Source organism: Tenrec ecaudatus, chromosome 13 (assembly GCF_050624435.1).
Source record: "Tenrec ecaudatus isolate mTenEca1 chromosome 13, mTenEca1.hap1, whole genome shotgun sequence".
NCBI lineage: Eukaryota > Metazoa > Chordata > Mammalia > Afrosoricida > Tenrecidae > Tenrec > Tenrec ecaudatus.
The window spans coordinates 13550668-13567951 of NC_134542.1; the positions used below are offsets into that span (position 1 = coordinate 13550668).

General features: G+C 46.3%; 1 protein-coding gene across 1 annotated transcript in view; it reads left to right on the forward strand.

Annotated features, from left to right (window-relative positions):
* Positions 1–17284, forward strand: part of DOCK10 (dedicator of cytokinesis 10) — a 161789-nt gene that overhangs the window by 139405 nt on the left and 5100 nt on the right. Inside the window, exons 49-55 of the mRNA XM_075529295.1 lie at positions 413–535; positions 696–809; positions 6790–6936; positions 10949–11159; positions 12956–13146; positions 16008–16108; positions 16291–16429. Coding sequence (XP_075385410.1) covers positions 413–535; positions 696–809; positions 6790–6936; positions 10949–11159; positions 12956–13146; positions 16008–16108; positions 16291–16429 — 1026 coding nt within the window. The remainder of the gene's footprint in view (positions 1–412; positions 536–695; positions 810–6789; positions 6937–10948; positions 11160–12955; positions 13147–16007; positions 16109–16290; positions 16430–17284) is intronic.

A 17284-nucleotide genomic window follows, 5' to 3' on the forward strand; every position in this document is an offset into this window, starting at 1 on the left:
GCTGTGGAAGGGATGGTGGGTTTGAACCACTAACCGTGCAGTTAGCTGTCAACTGCTTAACCACTATACCAGCAAGGCTCCCAGCAAGTTTGGGGGCCTGAGTGAATGACAATACTGAGGGAAAGAGGAGATTCCAAGACCCTGTGCTGGGTAGATGCCAATAACCAAATAGAAATGCTGCCCCTTCTCAAAAACAGACAAACAGAAACTGTCAACTTGATGTTGACTTAGGGCAACAATGGGCGTTGGATTCAAACCAACAACCCTTCAGTTAGGACTCAAATGCTTAACTGTTTGCACCACCCAGGGTCTCCCTATGGATATAGAGACAGGGAATACAGAAATCGCACTAGTGACAGTGTGAGTGGCAGTATTCACCATGTCAAATCTCACTTTGATTTGGGAACTGCAGAAGATCTTGGTGGAGCAGCTGTACATGTGTGTGGAGTTCCTCTGGAAGTCTGAGAGATACGAACTCATCGCTGATGTCAACAAACCCATCATCGCTGTGTTTGAGAAGCAGAGAGACTTCAAGGTATGGTTCCTGCACACACAGGAAAGAGTCACGCTATCCTAACCCTGAATTCGTGAATTAATTGTGTGATTTTCAAAACCACATTTAAAAATTGTTTTTCATGTCGCCCTGTCTTAATGTCCGACTCACCAACACAATCGCATTTGGTTTATGGTTTCAGAAATTATCGGACCTCTACTATGACATCCATCGCTCATACCTAAAAGTTGCCGAGGTGGTAAACTCAGAGAAGCGACTGTTTGGTCGCTACTATCGTGTGGCATTTTACGGGCAGGTAAGTGCAGTCGAGGCAGTGGGGTCTTTCAAGGCTTTTGAGCAGTTGGTTGTCCATTGTGTGCCAGTGGGCCAGAGTGTGCAGGGGAGTTTTGGTGCATCTGAGTACGTCAGCACTTCTCTGTATGTGAGTGTATGTCTGCACCAGGAATGTCCTCAATGGGAAAAGCAATGAGCAGAGAAATCCATGGGCCTTAGCGCAGGTAGGGCTGATGGGAACGAATCCTGCTGCTTTCAGACGAGTTTGTAATGCAGATGTTTACTTTTTTCTTCCTTTGGTCTTGATGGTTCCAGGCTGTGGTAAGTGCATGCTCCCCTCCTCTCTCTCCTCATCTGCATGTTTCTAATCACCCTCACCCATCCCTCCATACGATAACATTGCCATGTGCAAATCAACACCTGGTTCCAAACAGTCGAGAATCCTGCTGCCGTTCATGTGGACGCCAATCTGCATTTCTTGAGCTAACCTAGGTGTCTTCCATTTGTTGGAATGACAAAAACATATCCTTTGTTCCTCGTATCTGTTCTCTTCCTACACAAAGGTAGCCCGAGAGCTGGCACACAAGCAGAGGTCAATGGGGCTGTGCTGCGTTTGAAGTCTCTACATCGCAGGCTCGGGATTGGCCATTGGCTGCTCGTTTTCAGCATCTCTTATCGTAGCTTATTAAGACCATGATGGTCATAATGTTGGCCGTTACAGCGGTGGCGGTGGAGAAGCACCTTTCCCAGACATCTGAAAGACCTCTGCACTTGGCCACAGGTGTACCGTGGAGCGGGAGGGTTCTCAGAGGTAGTGAGCACTGAGTATTCCCAAAGGCCATGGAAACAGTCAAAAGGCAAGACCCAACGCAACAGATAAACCATACAGGAAATCCTTACCCAGTGGACCAGGTAAAGTCTCAAGAAAGATGGCAGGAAATGAAGTAATGATTTCAGAGAACAAGCCAAGGCAGCAAGATGCTGCCAGGATGTAAGGCTTTGACACTGACTAAGACATTACTTTGCATCACTTTGAACCATATAAATTTGCCGATAACCATCCTCTTTTGTGTTTTCGTTTTTAACCTACAAAAGTGGCACGTTCATATGGTTCCACATAGCTGTCCTCATGACACTGAAAAGCTCTTTCAAGATTTGCACATTGCCTGTCTGGATTCGGCTCTCCTTATCTAGCCAACACATTTTTTGTAATTCTTTTTAAACTCTTTCCACTTCCATACTGTTCCCTCCTGTTTTACCATCATTTATAAATCCGGGGCTGTCGGTCCTTCACTCACCTACTAAAAGAAGACTTAAAAAATCCCTGTACTAAAGTGATGGAGGGCGGCAGTGGGACAACGTCGGGGAGGGCTGCTTTCAAATGGCTTTCGTTCTTTTTCCAGATTCCTCAGTACAATATGCTGATTGTCTACTTTTATGGGGGTTTTGACCTTGTTGGATTTTGTTTTAGTGTTTGCTGTCGTTTTTATTTTTGATGCTGCTGGTATTTCAATAGTAATTTATTTTTTTTTAAAGAGGACGAAAAAGAGCTTCAAAGGCAAAGTCTTTTGATAAATCTGCAGCCCAGAGAACAGGCACAGCCCTCTGTAAGCTAGAACCCCACCTGCTTGTGAACCATGGAAGTAATGCAGGTCCTCCTGATAACCAGCAAATTAGAGCTTCAGTCCTCTTTGTCCACGTACTATTTAAACACCTTTCCCAAGAGGGAAAATGGGGAATATTCTGAAGGAATACTTGGCTACTTGGGTAGCATAATCCCCAGGCATGGGAATTGCTTCATTCTCCCGGTCGTTCATTAGGTCCACATGAAGTACACTGGGGCTGCGATCAACATGGTCAGCAGTTTGAAACCACCCACAGCTCTATGGGAGAAAGCCTGGGCTTTCTCCTTCCATAAACAGTTACAGTCTTGTAAACCCACAGGGAGTCACTATGAGTCAGTATTGACTCAATGGCACAGAGAGAAACCTCTAAATGAATGCCTTGCAATCACACTACAGAGATTATGGGAATCTAAACTACACTGGGCTCTTTTCCTCCACAGAGGCCTTTGAACAGATATTTTAGCATCCCACATGGCCTGTGGTTCTCATTTTTTTAACAGAATTGATGAAAGGATTTGCCACTCATTGTGTCTGAGATGAGCAGACACTGGAAAAGACCGTTTCCATCGCAAGAACCCTAAAAATGCAAGCCCTGTATGGCATGGGATTCCTAACACGGCAGCTGACATCCTTTGCTCGGAAGAGTTCACACACAGCTGATTATATGAAGCATCCTTCAAAGTGTCCCTGAATACTCATTTCCAGAGTAATTATATAGCAGTCCCAATCAAACATCAACTGTAATCAATAAAATCAGTAGTCAGTGGGACTTAGCACGCAGGGTTTCAAAGCATGGACGCCCCTAGAAGTAATTCACTGAAAGGCCTAGGAGAATATGATCCTATTCATCAAAGGACAGATCCATGATACCCCATCGTGCCTGCTGGCGAGTAAATGCATCTCGGAACCTTGGTAGAGAAGCGATGGCAGGTAGGAGCTGGGGTGGAAGAGAAGGACAGATGCATGCTTAGATTCGAAAGCGACCATCACCGTTCTGAAATACAGTGCACACTTCAGGTGGTCCTCTCTTAACACCACTGAATCAATTTAAATATATATTTTTGAAGTACCGTAATTGAGCTTACATTTATACTCAATATGTTTTTACACAGCTTCTCTTGTCTTGGCATCTACCCTGTGGTTAACAATGTCTGCCATTTCTTTTTTTTTTTACATTGGATTCCTATTTGAGGCATCTATTGGCTTATGGATTTGAGGTCAAACATAAATGTAGGCCCATTTACATTTGACTCCTCTGAAGTATCTTCTAGAACATCTTAGTAGGCAAGTGAGTGATTTGGGTTTCCTGTGTATCGAAGTACATTTTTACCGTAGTTTATTGCCTTGAAATTTCATAGTCCAGTTATGTGGACTCACACTATTCAGCTGTAGTGGACATGCTGCTTCCTGAACACAACCCAGAAACCCAGCGCCGTCTAGTCTACTCTAGCTCATAGCGACCCCACAGAACAGAGCACACTGCTCCTTATGGTTTCCAAGGCAGGAAAACGTCAAGGAAGTAAAGCATTTTATCTTTCTCCTGCGGAGTGGCTCATGCATTTGAACCACTAACCGTTGGGTTAGCAACTCAGTGCTCATCCCACTGACCCACCAAAAGAGGGTATTGATTGCACTGGGAAATGGCATTAAAGATTCAAACTAGCAATGAACTGGATAGGTCACCTTTCCCACAATCTTAATATGCAGTCGATGCATAACATTGGGGTAGAAGCAAAAGAAAAACTGCCTCTGGATCCCATCACCTCATGTTCCTGTTTATCAATCATTTCGTCCAAAGACAAAGCAAAAACAGAAGCCTTCCTTAGGATCCTGTCCTGTAGTTAATTGCCTTGACTTTGATCATTTCCCAAGGCAAAATGGAAGCACTCCCGCAAACATGATGGGAAGTGCAGTTGGATATGCAGTCTGGCCCCCAAAGAGCTCTACACAGATCTCAGCAGAGCAGATTAAATTCTCCATTATGCTGTTCCTTATGGTTTAAAATGCTCTCGATGAGCATGCCTGTTCCTAAAAGAATTAAAAGAGAAAGTTCTGATCACTGTTTATCATAAAAGAGCACCAACCAAAATGGTAAAGTGAGCATCAATAGACCCTTTAATAACCAGGAAAATTGTTGTTTCATGCGAGAGAAACTAAAGATTTTTATTTCTTTAGCACTCTGAGCTCAGCTTATTTCCCTGAAACTCCAGTATGTTGGTTTTAGTCACTAACTGCTGATCTTGAACCAGTCAAAATAGCTACTGAAATTGCAGAGTAACAGGAAGCCAAGTGGACATGGGGTCGGACAGTTACCCTTACCGTGCGGACCAGCACTGGACACTGTTTTCAGTATCCTGTGCCGATTATTAGAAGTGTGGGGTGAGGGGGGCTTGTTCTTAGCTAGTTCTCCAAGAAAGTGTTTACTTTCATTTTTGAAGGAAAGCCACTCCATTAAAAAGCATTGAATCTTTTGCTGTTACATCTGCTACAGAGAATGACTTCTGAAAATATGTCCCCACCACGAGTGACTTCATTCATCTGTTTGTTCTTTGAACAAATATAGTGTGGCTTCCACCCAAAATCAGGCACTGCGCTAACCATGGGGCAAGCGAGGTGAAACAAGATACCTACCTCGCCTGCCCTCAGAAAGCCCCGACAATCAGAGAGACACACAAAGAAAGAAACACCTTCCCGACAAGAACGGTAATGGAGAGGGCACCTGGTTCGGGAAGTTCACTAGTTCTTGGAACATAAAGCTAGAATCTGCTTAACACACAAAAAGTATCTGCTGGTTTTTAGGTGGCATGGAGTCGGCTCTTACTCATGGGGACCATAGTAGAAAAGAACCAAGCACTATCTGGCTCTGGCCCATCCTCACATTTCTTCTTGTGTTTGAGCCCAGAGATGCAGATGGCAAGTGAGAATCAAAGTCGTATTTGCATAGGTGAGGGTCATATTTGTATAGGTGAAATTGATTTTTAAAAAATACTTAGAAAGCATTTTTGTAAATATCTATAAATGCAAACAATCAAAAATGATTAAAATTTACATCTGTGCAGATATAATTCTGTACAGATATAAATTTTAATATTTTTAAACTATCTTCATAGAGATGAACATTTTAATTATTCAGTTTTGACAATTTGCCTCATTTTAGTCATGAATAATATGGCTTTGAATAATATTTTACCCCCATAGTGGAGATACTTTAAACACTAAATAACGATTACCAAAAAAATGCAGACACATTTCCTTTTGATCTCCATTAGCCTCACCCACCCCTCCAAAGTCATTTCCTTGAAGATCAACCTGAAGAAATCAGGCGTCTTTAAGTTCTTAGCAACCCCCTCAATTTAATATGGTGAGGCCACCTGTCTTCTTCACACGTCTCTTCAAAGAAGGAAATTCAAGCACGGCCTCCTTTAGCAATCCTTGAGTAAGGGGAAAGTCACTTTTCTCTGTTTCAAAACAGCCCCGCACATTAATGGGGAAGAAAAGCACGTGTTCCTATGGAATTGGGCTATGGTCGCTAGCCTTTTAATGCTTTAAGGTCTCGCTTTCTAAGAGTACGAAAAGGTTTCTAGTGAAACCAATGGAATGGTGAAATGACATATCTACAAGCAGCATCTGCCAGGAGAGGGGGAACGGTTTACACACACACACACACACAACACCACCACCACCACACCACCCCCCACCCCCAGGATCAGTTACAGTCTTGGAAACTGAGTGTAGGAATCAAGGAGATGGCAGAGAACCTCTGAGAGGCCTTGAAAACATAGTGGTGTGAAGTTACTGTGAAAGAGGATTTGGAAGAGTGATATAAACAGGGGCTTTAAACAAAATTCGTGAAAGTTCCATTGTTTTTTTGTCCTTCCATTTTCCACAAAAATGCTGTAGCCCGCTCACCTGTGCTTCCTATGACGATACTGCCACAGAGCGGGTTTTCCTCTAACATGATGTGGGATGCATGTCGATTCCTCTGGAACCTTGACCTGTTTAGACCGTGTTCCCTTTGCTCGTTGCCAAGATGGGTAACCTTCCTTATTAAAAACGCGAGTGCTTGCTGAATAACGCAAGATCCCCACATTGTGCTCGGCCACGGGCCACCACATGAGGACACGCTTCTCCGACTGACGAGCCGGCGTTGTCATTCTTTGTCAGGAAATAGCCAGAGCTCTTTGTCCCGACTAGGGAGGGTTTACCCTGTTGTGGAACGAACTCTAACATGTTTGCTTTCCTTTGGACTTTGATTGCTACAGCGTGCTAATTCTGGGTGGTTATTGGTGGGTTTTTGAGTGACTGGATTGTGCTTGACTTGTAATATATAGCTGGAGTTCTCAAATGAAAGTGGTGGTTATTATCTGTCTTCCATAGGGATTTTTTGAAGAAGAAGAAGGCAAAGAGTATATTTATAAAGAGCCAAAACTGACAGGGCTCTCAGAAATTTCCCAGAGGCTGCTCAAACTCTATGCAGATAAATTCGGCGCAGACAATGTGAAGATCGTCCAGGATTCTAATAAGGTACCGGCATCAGAGAGATCAGCACTTGGGCAAGAGCTGAGATCTCATTGGTTTACTCATTTGTTTATTTCATGTATAAGCTATATTATTTCACTTTTTATTTTTATTATTATTATTTGGGGCCTGACTGTGAAGCAAGCCATCTGAACTGGTTGAGTGTTTGGGTTTTTCAAATTTGGGGTTTTTTTAATGGGATGATGGAGTATTTGGTGATGTCGTTTGGCAAAAGCAAGAATGAATTTATGTGTTGACTTGAGAAATGTTAGGCATGTCCCTGAAACAAATGACTGGACTCTTCATTGCTCCCCTGGGTTATTTTTCTGTGATTAGCAATCAAAGCCTTGGCTGGAGAGATTGGTTCCGGTGGTGAAATTGAGGAACTAACAAGGAGAGAGTCATTATTTAATCAAGAGAGCCCTGTCTGCACTTTAAAACCATCCATTCTCGATAACCGTTTTCAATGACGGTACAGACTTACCGATTACATGCTGTTCCCTGTGAGCATCCTACTTCCCACCTCGTGGCTCCAGGACACAGATGTTTTTTCCTGATGAGTTACCTCGGGTTCTTCGCATTTCCTCGTACTTAGACTGCCAACCTCCCTGCCAGGCACAGGACTCGGAGCTGGGATGACAGGCAATCTTTCTTCCAGAACTCACAGTTTGCAGGGGGCTAAGAAGAGAAGGAGGGGTGAAAGGGCTCATTTTTATTTTACATTTTATTAGGGGCTCATACAACTCTTATCACAATCCATACATATACATACATCAATTGTATAAAGCACATCCGTACATTCTTTGCCCTAATAATTTTCAAAGCATTTGCTCTCCACGTAAGCGAAAGGGCTCATTAAATAGAGACCTGATCCAACTTGTGCAGGCGTGGCCTAAGGAAGGGTCTTTTGGAAGAGCTCATCTTTGGAAGTGAGGTTCGGCCCCAGAATGGAGGACGAGAAGGTGCTCGCTAGAGGCCAAAGGCTTTCTGAGAAGGATGCATACATAAAGTAAACCCAGGGGGAGGTATGCTTAGAGAGTGGCAGACGTGAGAACACGTGTTGGATGAAAGAAAGTGCGAAGAAATTGCGATGGAAAAGCTGGTTGGTGCCCAATTGTAACAACAAGTATGGGCCACGAAGAGTTGTTGTCAGTTGCCACCAAGTAGGTCTGACCCAGAGCAACCCTGTGCACAGCCGAACACAAGACCGCACAGTCCTGCGTCATCTTCACAATTGCTCCTATGCGTGAGCCCACTGATGCAGCCACTGTGTCCCTCCAGGTCATCGAGGGCTTTCTTATCGTGCATCACCGCTCTACTGTACCAAGCATGATGTCCTGCTCCAGGGGCGGGTCCCTCCTGACAATAGGTCCAAAGTATGTAAGACAGAGTCTTGCCACCTTTTCTACTAAGGAGCCATCTGCCCTTACTTCTTCTAACACAGATTGGGTTGTCCATTTAGCATCCATGGTCCTTTCAAGGTTCTTCTCGGGCACCGTCGTTGAAATGCATCAGTTCTTCTACAGTCTTTTTCAAAGTCCAGCCACGAACAGGCACTGAAGAAGCACTTGGCTCCCCTTCAGAGGAAGAAGCCGCTGGAAGCCTCGTGCGCAGCGTCAAAGCCATGAGGAAGGAGGGTCTGCTTTTGTTTTCTTCTTTCCTCTTCCAGAGCTGGTCCCAGCCATTGTGGGCGGGAGATCATGGGGTCTGGATAGATGTCGTTGAGAAAGTATCCATTGTTCTCAGCTTAAAATTTTCAAGCACATAGTCTCTCAAAGGAGGCAGAGCTAGAACCACTCTGGTGGTGGCGGTCCTAAATAGAAGAGAGAGAGAGAGAGTTAGTTCATGGCGGAGTGACAACAATGCCGAGTTTGGTGTCAGACGGACTGGAGTCTCCAGTTGACCACTGGTGGTCTTAGAGACATGAGTTGACAACTCAGAACTTCCTTTTTATCCAGCGTGAAATGGCTACAAGTACATCCATCTTAACAGGTCTTTATTCCTAGCACAACAATGAAGTTCCTAAGCATCCTCAAGTCTGTGGGAGGGACAGGGTAGGCAACAGATGGGTAAAGTGAGAGAGATAAAAGAAGCTTGAAAATTCTTCATGGTTTCGTGATAAAGGGGAGTGCATATTTTCTCTTCAAATATTGAAGGAAATTCCCTACCTTTTTCTATAGCCAATCATTTTTGCTATTTCACACCCATTATGAAGCAAAGATGTTCGTTTAGATAGCAGAGGTCTTGATATTCTCTGTTGCTTCATGTGCCTGAAAAAACTACGTTGTGACGCGGCAAGACCAACGATTTTGCGAGACAGTGACTAGGGAAAAGTAAAAGAGACTTGAAGAATATTGATGACACCATTGTATGCCAGAATCATTAGCAAATTGGTCTTGGAAGAAGCGCAGCAAGAAAGTTCCTTAGAAGTGAGGATGACAGCCACATGGAAGAAGCACACCGCCTGTGCGATCACAAGGTGTCGAAGGGATCAGGTATAAGGCAGCATCAGAAAAATAAAATCTTACCATAGTGAATGAAGGGGGAAGTGCAGAGTGGAGACCCAAATCCCATTTGTCGGCCACTGGAGATCCCCTCGCGGAGGGGTGTAGGGGAGGAGATGAGTCAGTCAGGGTGCGATGTAGCACCGATGAAGAATACGACTTTCCTCCAGTTCCTAAATGCTTCCCCCACCACCACCACCACCACCACCCCACCCCCCAGCCCACTACCATGATCCGAATTCTACCTTGCAAGTCTGGATAGAGCAGAGGAGATAAACTGGTGCAGATAGGAGCTGGAGGCACAGAGAATCCAGGGCGGATGATCCCTTCAGGACCAGGGGTGTGAGGGGGCGATACTGGGAGGGTAGAGGGAGAGGGGATTGGAAAGAGGGAATCAATTACAAGGATCTACATGTGACCTCCTCCCTGGGGGATGGACAACAGAAGAAGGGGTGAAGGGAGACGCCGGACAGGGCAAGATATGACAAAATAATAATTTGTAAATTATCAAGGGCTCATGAGGGAGGGGGGAGCAGGGAGGGAGGGGGGAAAAAGAGGACCTGATGCCGAGGGCTTAAGTGGAGAGCAAATGCTTTGAAAATGATGAGGGCAGTGAATGTACAGATGTGCTTTACATGACTGATGTATGTATGGATTGTGACAAGAGTTGTATGAGTCCCTAATAAAATGTTTAAAAGAAAAAAAAAAGAAGTGAGGCTGACAAAACTCCATTTCATAGCCTTTGGACATGTGCTCGGGCAGCACCAGTCCTGGCGAAGGGCATCATGCTTGGTAAGGTAGAGCGCCGATAAACAAAAGAGGAAGTCCCTCAATGAGATGAAGTGACTCCGTGTCACCGTAGGACACTCAGACATAGCCGCATTTGTGCGGAGGGTGTGTAACCAGGCCGGAGTCCATCCTGCCGTCGCCCACCGGGTTGTTCTGAGTTGGAGCTGGTTTGATGGCACCTGATAGCAGCAGCAGCCAGAACAGCACCAGAAAACCAACCTCTAGAATGACTTGTTACAAATTAGAAAAGAAAAGATTTCCTAACAAGGTATGGACGAATCAGATAACGTATGAAGTAAATAAAGAGCCTTCCTCCACATTAAAAGCCCTGTGCCAGTTCCCCCCCCCCACTCCATGCAGGGATCCAGCTGAACCATAAAGGGACAGCCCTGGTGTATTCAGTAGTGTGCATTCTGGACCAAGGTGACTGGACAGTCATTGCAGAGGAGGAAATCATAGGCTAACATGGGAGCGTAGGTAGCAGAGTCGCAACTTCTAGAGATCCGACCCCCGCCTGACCTTTGTGCTTTCAGCTGGACCAGACGCCAACCTGCTGCTCTTACTAAGCTCTCATCCGACCCTGAAACTATGTGGTGGCCCATGTTTCTCCAAGAGATGAGGGACAGCCACCTGGGGGGTAGGGGGGCATGCTGAGCTTCCTGCCTGTCTTTCAGGAGCACCTCACAGTGCACCACTCTTTCTTGATCCATAATGTGTTCACACAGGTCAACCCCAAGGATTTGGACCCCAAATATGCCTACATCCAGGTAACCTACGTCACCCCATTCTTTGAGGAAAAGGAAATTGAGGACCGGAAGACAGATTTTGAAATGCATCACAACATCAACCGCTTTGTCTTTGAGACGCCCTTTACCCTGTCGGGCAAGAAGCACGGCGGAGTGGAGGAGCAGTGCAAACGGAGGACCATCCTCACGAGTAGGTGCAGGTGCACCTGGCAGGCATCTGACCTGGCCACGGGGCGGGATCCTCTGGAAAGCAAAGCCTCCCTGCCGCGTGCTCACGTGCAAATGTGTGCCTGTCGGCTGCTCTACTCGGAGTTCCTGGGGAGGGCACACGATGGACACGTTCAAGTGCTAGTTGCATAGTCGGAGGTTGAGTTCACCCAAACTCACCTACTACCTTCGGTCGATTCCAACTCATGCCGGTGCTGCAGGACAGAGTACACGTGTACTGTGTACAGACAGACCGACAGCACAGTAACTGGTAGGGTTGAGGGTTCACTGTTCAGTGAGTAGCTACTAGCTAACCTATGATCCCACCACAGCTCCAGGGGTCAATCCACAGGAACCGCAAGGCGAGCCTGCAAACAAAGGCCTGCCAACCTTCGGAGACCCCCTGGAGTGCAGTGCTAAGCTGGCAGACAGGGAAGGGCTCCATGAGTCGGGATCAGCTCAGCGGAGAGTATTTTTTATTTGATACTCAGTGAGGTGCCTGAGAAGTCAGCCTGGGGGTCAGTCGTTCTGTAACTCACTCCGTGCCTTTATATCTGACCATCCTCGGAGCCATGGCGCCAGTGGCTTAGGAAAGGACTCTGAAAATTCCATTTCTCTCTCTCTCCCTTCCCTGAATCTACCCTCAGTTCGTTCAGAGTGAGAAGTTCTAATAGTGTGTGCTTACTAGCCACACTGTGATTATGGCTTCTCGTCTCTTGGACTCAGTGCTGAGAGATTTCCAGCATCCCCCTTCCTCGCCCCAAGTTCTGATGAGATCAATTCTGACGAAAGTCATCCTTTCCTTGGCTCACCGAAAATTCAATGAGTGCCTCGTCTGTGCCTAACAGTCATGTTCCAGATGCTGGCGTTTAAAATAAATAAGTATCCTTGTCCTCCAGATGTGCATAGCCTAGGAAGAGACAAAGAGCCAAGTAGAGCGAGAATATCAACATGAGGATGGCTTGGGAGCACCTGAGCAGTGATGCTAAAGCAGACTGAAAGGGAAGGAGAGGAGCCATGGGATGTGGGGAACAGTCTGTCGTAGCTGCCATGAATGCTGCTGTGTGTTGGATTATTCCAGGGACCCAGGCAGAGCCAGGCTATCCAAACTATGAGAAACAGGAAGCTCACCCAGAATGCAATGATAAGGGAAAATATTTTTGAATAAAATTATTGTAATATATACTAAAACAAGAAACCAAACTTCTTCCCTTATGTTGATTCCAGCTCAAAGGAACCCCATAGGATGGAGAACGGCCCTATAGAATTTCCCAGGTGGTACTCTATACAGAAGCAGATGGCCATACCTTTTTTGCCCACTGACAGATATTGGGTTTGAACCATTGGCCTTTTGATTAGCAGCCAAATGCTTAGCCACGGAACCACCAGGGCTCCTTGCAAGGCATGCGGCTCACTGTCGATCTAGTGAAGCATTCCTTCTTGTGCTTAGTGAACCCTGTACTGAAATGCATAGCGTTATAGCAGCTGCAGGCATCTGCACTTTACGAGGTTCTGATGGTTTCTTTCTATCCCTGAGGGTGAATACATGACCCCCAGCTAAGCAGAAAGCGCAGGTTGGCCAAATCAGTGGAGGCAAACATTAGGAGATTTGTGAGACCCTGGTACATAGGAGGAAAACATAACCCAGAAACACAAGTGCCATGCAGGATAGACGTGGCTCTGTGCCAGGAGAAGGCCCAGCATCCCCGGGGCGCTCGGGGGACCCTGGCTTCTTCACTCACCCACCCGTTTGCGTTTCTTCCCATTGCTTGTATGCAGCGAGCCACTTGTTCCCCTATGTGAAGAAGAGGATCCAGGTGATCAGCCAGTCCAGCACCGAACTGAACCCCATTGAAGTGGCCATTGATGAGATGTCCAAGAAGGTCTCCGAGCTGAACCAGCTCTGCGCCCTGGCGGACGTAGACATGATCAGACTGCAGCTCAGACTGCAGGGCAGCGTCGGCGTGAAGGTGAGCTTGGGCCACAGCTAAGGGAGGCTTGGTAGAAAAGACCTTTGGCTTTCTAAGTATTCTCACAAAGGAGATAAGCACGGTCTTTCTGGATCCCCCCCCCCATTTGTGATACCACCAACTCTGTAATTTGGGTTTTAAGAAGCAATTTCATTGCCAATACTTGTTGAGGGTACCAAACACCTTTCTGCACACATCTTGATTAGCTGGGTTGTTTTCCCATTACCGTGAACTTGACTCCTGACCCCACGGGGAGCAGAGCTTCTGTAAGGAGGTTTCTTGACGGTTCTCTTTTACTCAAAGCACACACTAGTTCTTGAGAACTGCTCACAGATCATGAACGGATGTGCAGGGAGGGGATTGTGGCCTTTGCCCCACAGAGCCTCTGGTGCCGACCATAAATCACTGGGCCCCGAAGGTCTAAAATACAATTCCCGTTTCCTTAACCCTCCTACCTCATCTTTGGCTAAATTTTCATTCTAATGAGTGAATTAATGAATGAAGAAGCCTATCACTCGTGTATGTATCATGGTCTCATAAACCTGTTCAAAAAGCAAATGATAAAAAGGTTTGCTATTCATAAATGGTCCCAAAGGAACTAGTTGGCACCTCCCAAAAGGTGACTGTGAGTGTACTTAATAAGCTCTTTGCAAGAGGATGATTCACCTTTGGGAAAGCCCACAAGAGCTGGTACAGGGGCTAGATTCTTTGTGGAGCTTTTGCTACCGCTGGACTGGAAGCTTCAAGGAGAGACTAGAGTTCATGGATACCAGAGGGGTGGGGGCCAGGCTGAGAGCTACCTGAATGGCAGACAGGTGTGGTCCTGGCTGGAGAATGGCAAAACAGAAGCTCTGGACAAGGTCTGATCTAGGTTTTCATACACACACCCTCATTCAATGATGGAGCGTCACAATAGTTTGCTATGTTAACATAATTTTTTTATGTAATACAAAACATCTACGATGAACAAAGTCCTAATATTTTCCACAAAGCCAGGGTCTGCCACAGTGCCCTGCCAAGCTGTGTCAGTGCATGGGGCAAGAGGAAACATTGGTCATTGTGATCGTGTCATCCTCGCCTGGTCCTGCCCATTCTTGTCTGCGTCCCCCAATAGCTGATCCCAATAAAGAGCCACCAGACCAGGGAGCTGTGGTCAGAGTCCATAAGGACAGCTGTCCCGAGCACAGCTCAGACTCTGGGAGAACAGGAGGTACTCTGGTAGCACAAAGCAACATGCCCAGAACAGCCACCTCAGTCTACAGCACAGGCAACCCATCAAGCCCCAGGCCTCTGCAGACTGTCAGATGAGCTTCACTTCCTCCTTTGTGCCCCTTATTTATTCCAAGGCCCAAAGCCAAAATGAAAGGTCCCATTACAGTAAATGACATAGACTGCTCCACTAGCCTGATCCTCCTAGATGTGTGAAAATACCGTATACACTTGAGTATAAACTGACCCGAATGTCAGCCGAGGCAACTAATTTTACCACAACTGCGTAAAAAATGTGCTGAAAAACTTGCCTTATACACAAGTAAATACGATAAGTAGAACCTGACATGATGCAAGGCATCTGAGTGGCACAGTGCGTTAAACGGGGGGCTGCTAACCTCAAGGCTAGCGGTTTGTACCCACCAGCTGTGCCAAGAGGAGGAGATGAAGCCACCTGCTCCCCTAAAGGTTTACAATCTCAGAAACCACACGGAGCAGTTCTACTCTGTCCTACCAGGTCCTTAGGAGATGGGATCAGCCCGGGGGCAGCGGGTTTGGTTTTGATTTGGGTTGGCATTGCACATTCATTGGCAAATCTTACAAGTGCATCCAGGGGCATGAATTCCAGTAAGCCAGAATGCCAAGTGGCACTCTTGGCATACATCCCATACCACTATCGATATCAAATGGCTTCAATTAATACCCATGTGTTCATTTTAGTCGTAACAGAAAATAATAGCATGTCATACAATTGATTTCACAGACATTCACTTAAATAAATGTATGTAGGCGAGTAAAATGGAACCATTTTCAATGAGATTTTGCAAGCAGCAGTTTAATCAATATGCAGATGTGACAAAAAGATATAATGAGCAAGTGACTGAAATTTGGCGTGGATGACAGGGGATTGTAAGCTCCCGTGCACCTCTAGTGGACTCCATGGGTGGTGTGAGTCACGACTGGGTTCAGCTGTGACCCAAAGGTGGGAGGTGGCAGTCCACGCTGAAACACCTGGGAGAACGACGTGGTGGTTTACTTCTGAGAAATCAACCATTGCAAACCCAGTGGAGTACAGTTCTGCTGTGACTCAGAGACGACTCAGTGGCTAAATGTTGGGCTGCTAACCGAAAGATCAGTGGTTCAAACCCACCAGTCGCTGAACAGAAGAATGAGGAGGCAGCCATCATCCTTCTGTAAAGATTGACTTTTTCAAAAACCCTGTGGAACAGTTCCAGTCTATCCCAATCAGAAGTGACTCAATGGCAATGGGTACAATAGCTGATTGACGGACCAACGGTGGCTCAGTGATTAAGCTGTTACTGCTGAGAGGTCAGCTGTGTAAGCCCACTAGTCCCCGTGCCCCAGGTGAGAAATGAGGCACTCCGCTTTGCAGTCTGAAAACCCCATGGGCCATCCATTAGGGTGGAGAAGAGTCACAGTCAACTTGCAGACAGTGAGGTTAGTGGCTGATTGATGTGTTGGAGAACAGCAGACAAGATAGGCAGACAGGGCGGTAGGGGACAAGGCAGTGTACAAGGAGCAGGTGTCCCACGGCTGATGCAAGCAATTGCTTCTGCTTCCAGTCGTGGAGCATAGACGAGACTCCATGGAGGAGATAAGCTCGCCTTCAGCCAGTACTCTTCCCCCCATAGGTCAATGCCGGCCCCATGGCCTACGCAAGAGCTTTCCTTGAAGAAACCAATGCAAAGAAATACCCTGACAACCAAGTAAAGCTTCTAAAGGAAATATTCAGGTAAGCTTTTCCCTGTGGTTAGTGGAAGGTGATTCCTTAAGACCCCTTAGACAAGAAGTCATAAGTCTCCCAGGAAGCTCCTTAACCAACCCTCTTCTTGGGGGCGGAATATAACAGCAGCCACACTTGGGGTTGGCACTGTCTCTGGCTCACATTTTACTTGCTTACTGCCGTCCCAAAAGACAATTTGCAGATGCTTGCGGGCAGGCCCTCGATGTGAACGAGCGTCTAATCAAGGAGGACCAGCTGGAGTACCAGGAAGAGTTGAGGTCCCACTACAAGGACATGCTCAGCGAACTCTCCGCTGTCATGAATGAGCAGGTGAGGTTCTGTGGTGTGCTTGAAGCAATGGATGCATGGAAAGCGCCCAATTTATGCCTAGCATAAGAAAGGACCAGGATGCTGTTTGCTTACTGCAGCTGAAATCACTGCACCTTAAATGTTGCAGCATGGTCCTTTCCACCTGGGCAAAGCTCGCCTGGCCGCAATGAAGACCAGATGGGGGAGGGGAAGGAATGGATTAAAGGAGAGACTCCAAATGCTTTCTGCTGTTTGCAGGAATGTGTATTCCTAACATATACATATATATATATATATATATATATATATATATATATATATATATATATATATATATATATATATATATGTGAGCTTGTTGGTTTCCAGAACTGATGGGTCCTCTTAGTCACTAAGAGACACCAGTTGCATTCCCGCAAGTGTGTGTTCCCACTCCTGCCACCACTGCTCAAGGACTTCACAAATCTTCCTCTTCCCCCCCCCCACTTCTCCTCTTGAAAGGGGGCACGAGTCCCTTCCACTGTGAGCTCCACAGCTCAGGCCCTGGGACTCTGCATACTCAGCGAGAGAACCAAGACTCTCTATAGAGACTGCGCCTCCTGAAGGCTGACCGAGTTAGAATAAAGCTCAACTCATCTCACAAGCAAATCGGCTGGGATTTCTGGCATATGTTTAGCATTTTTTATAGGGCAATGGAAAAAATATATATAGGGCCTCCCAGAATCACAGTACTTGGCGGGGGAAGTGTGTATGGGGGTGGAGCAAGCATGCTGAAGATCAAGTAGTCAAAAGGCAAGTGTTGCTTCTTTCAACTACTATCCAGGATCCGCGGGTGCACTCACTTGACCTGTAGCTGTCAGCACTGTGGCCCTTCCG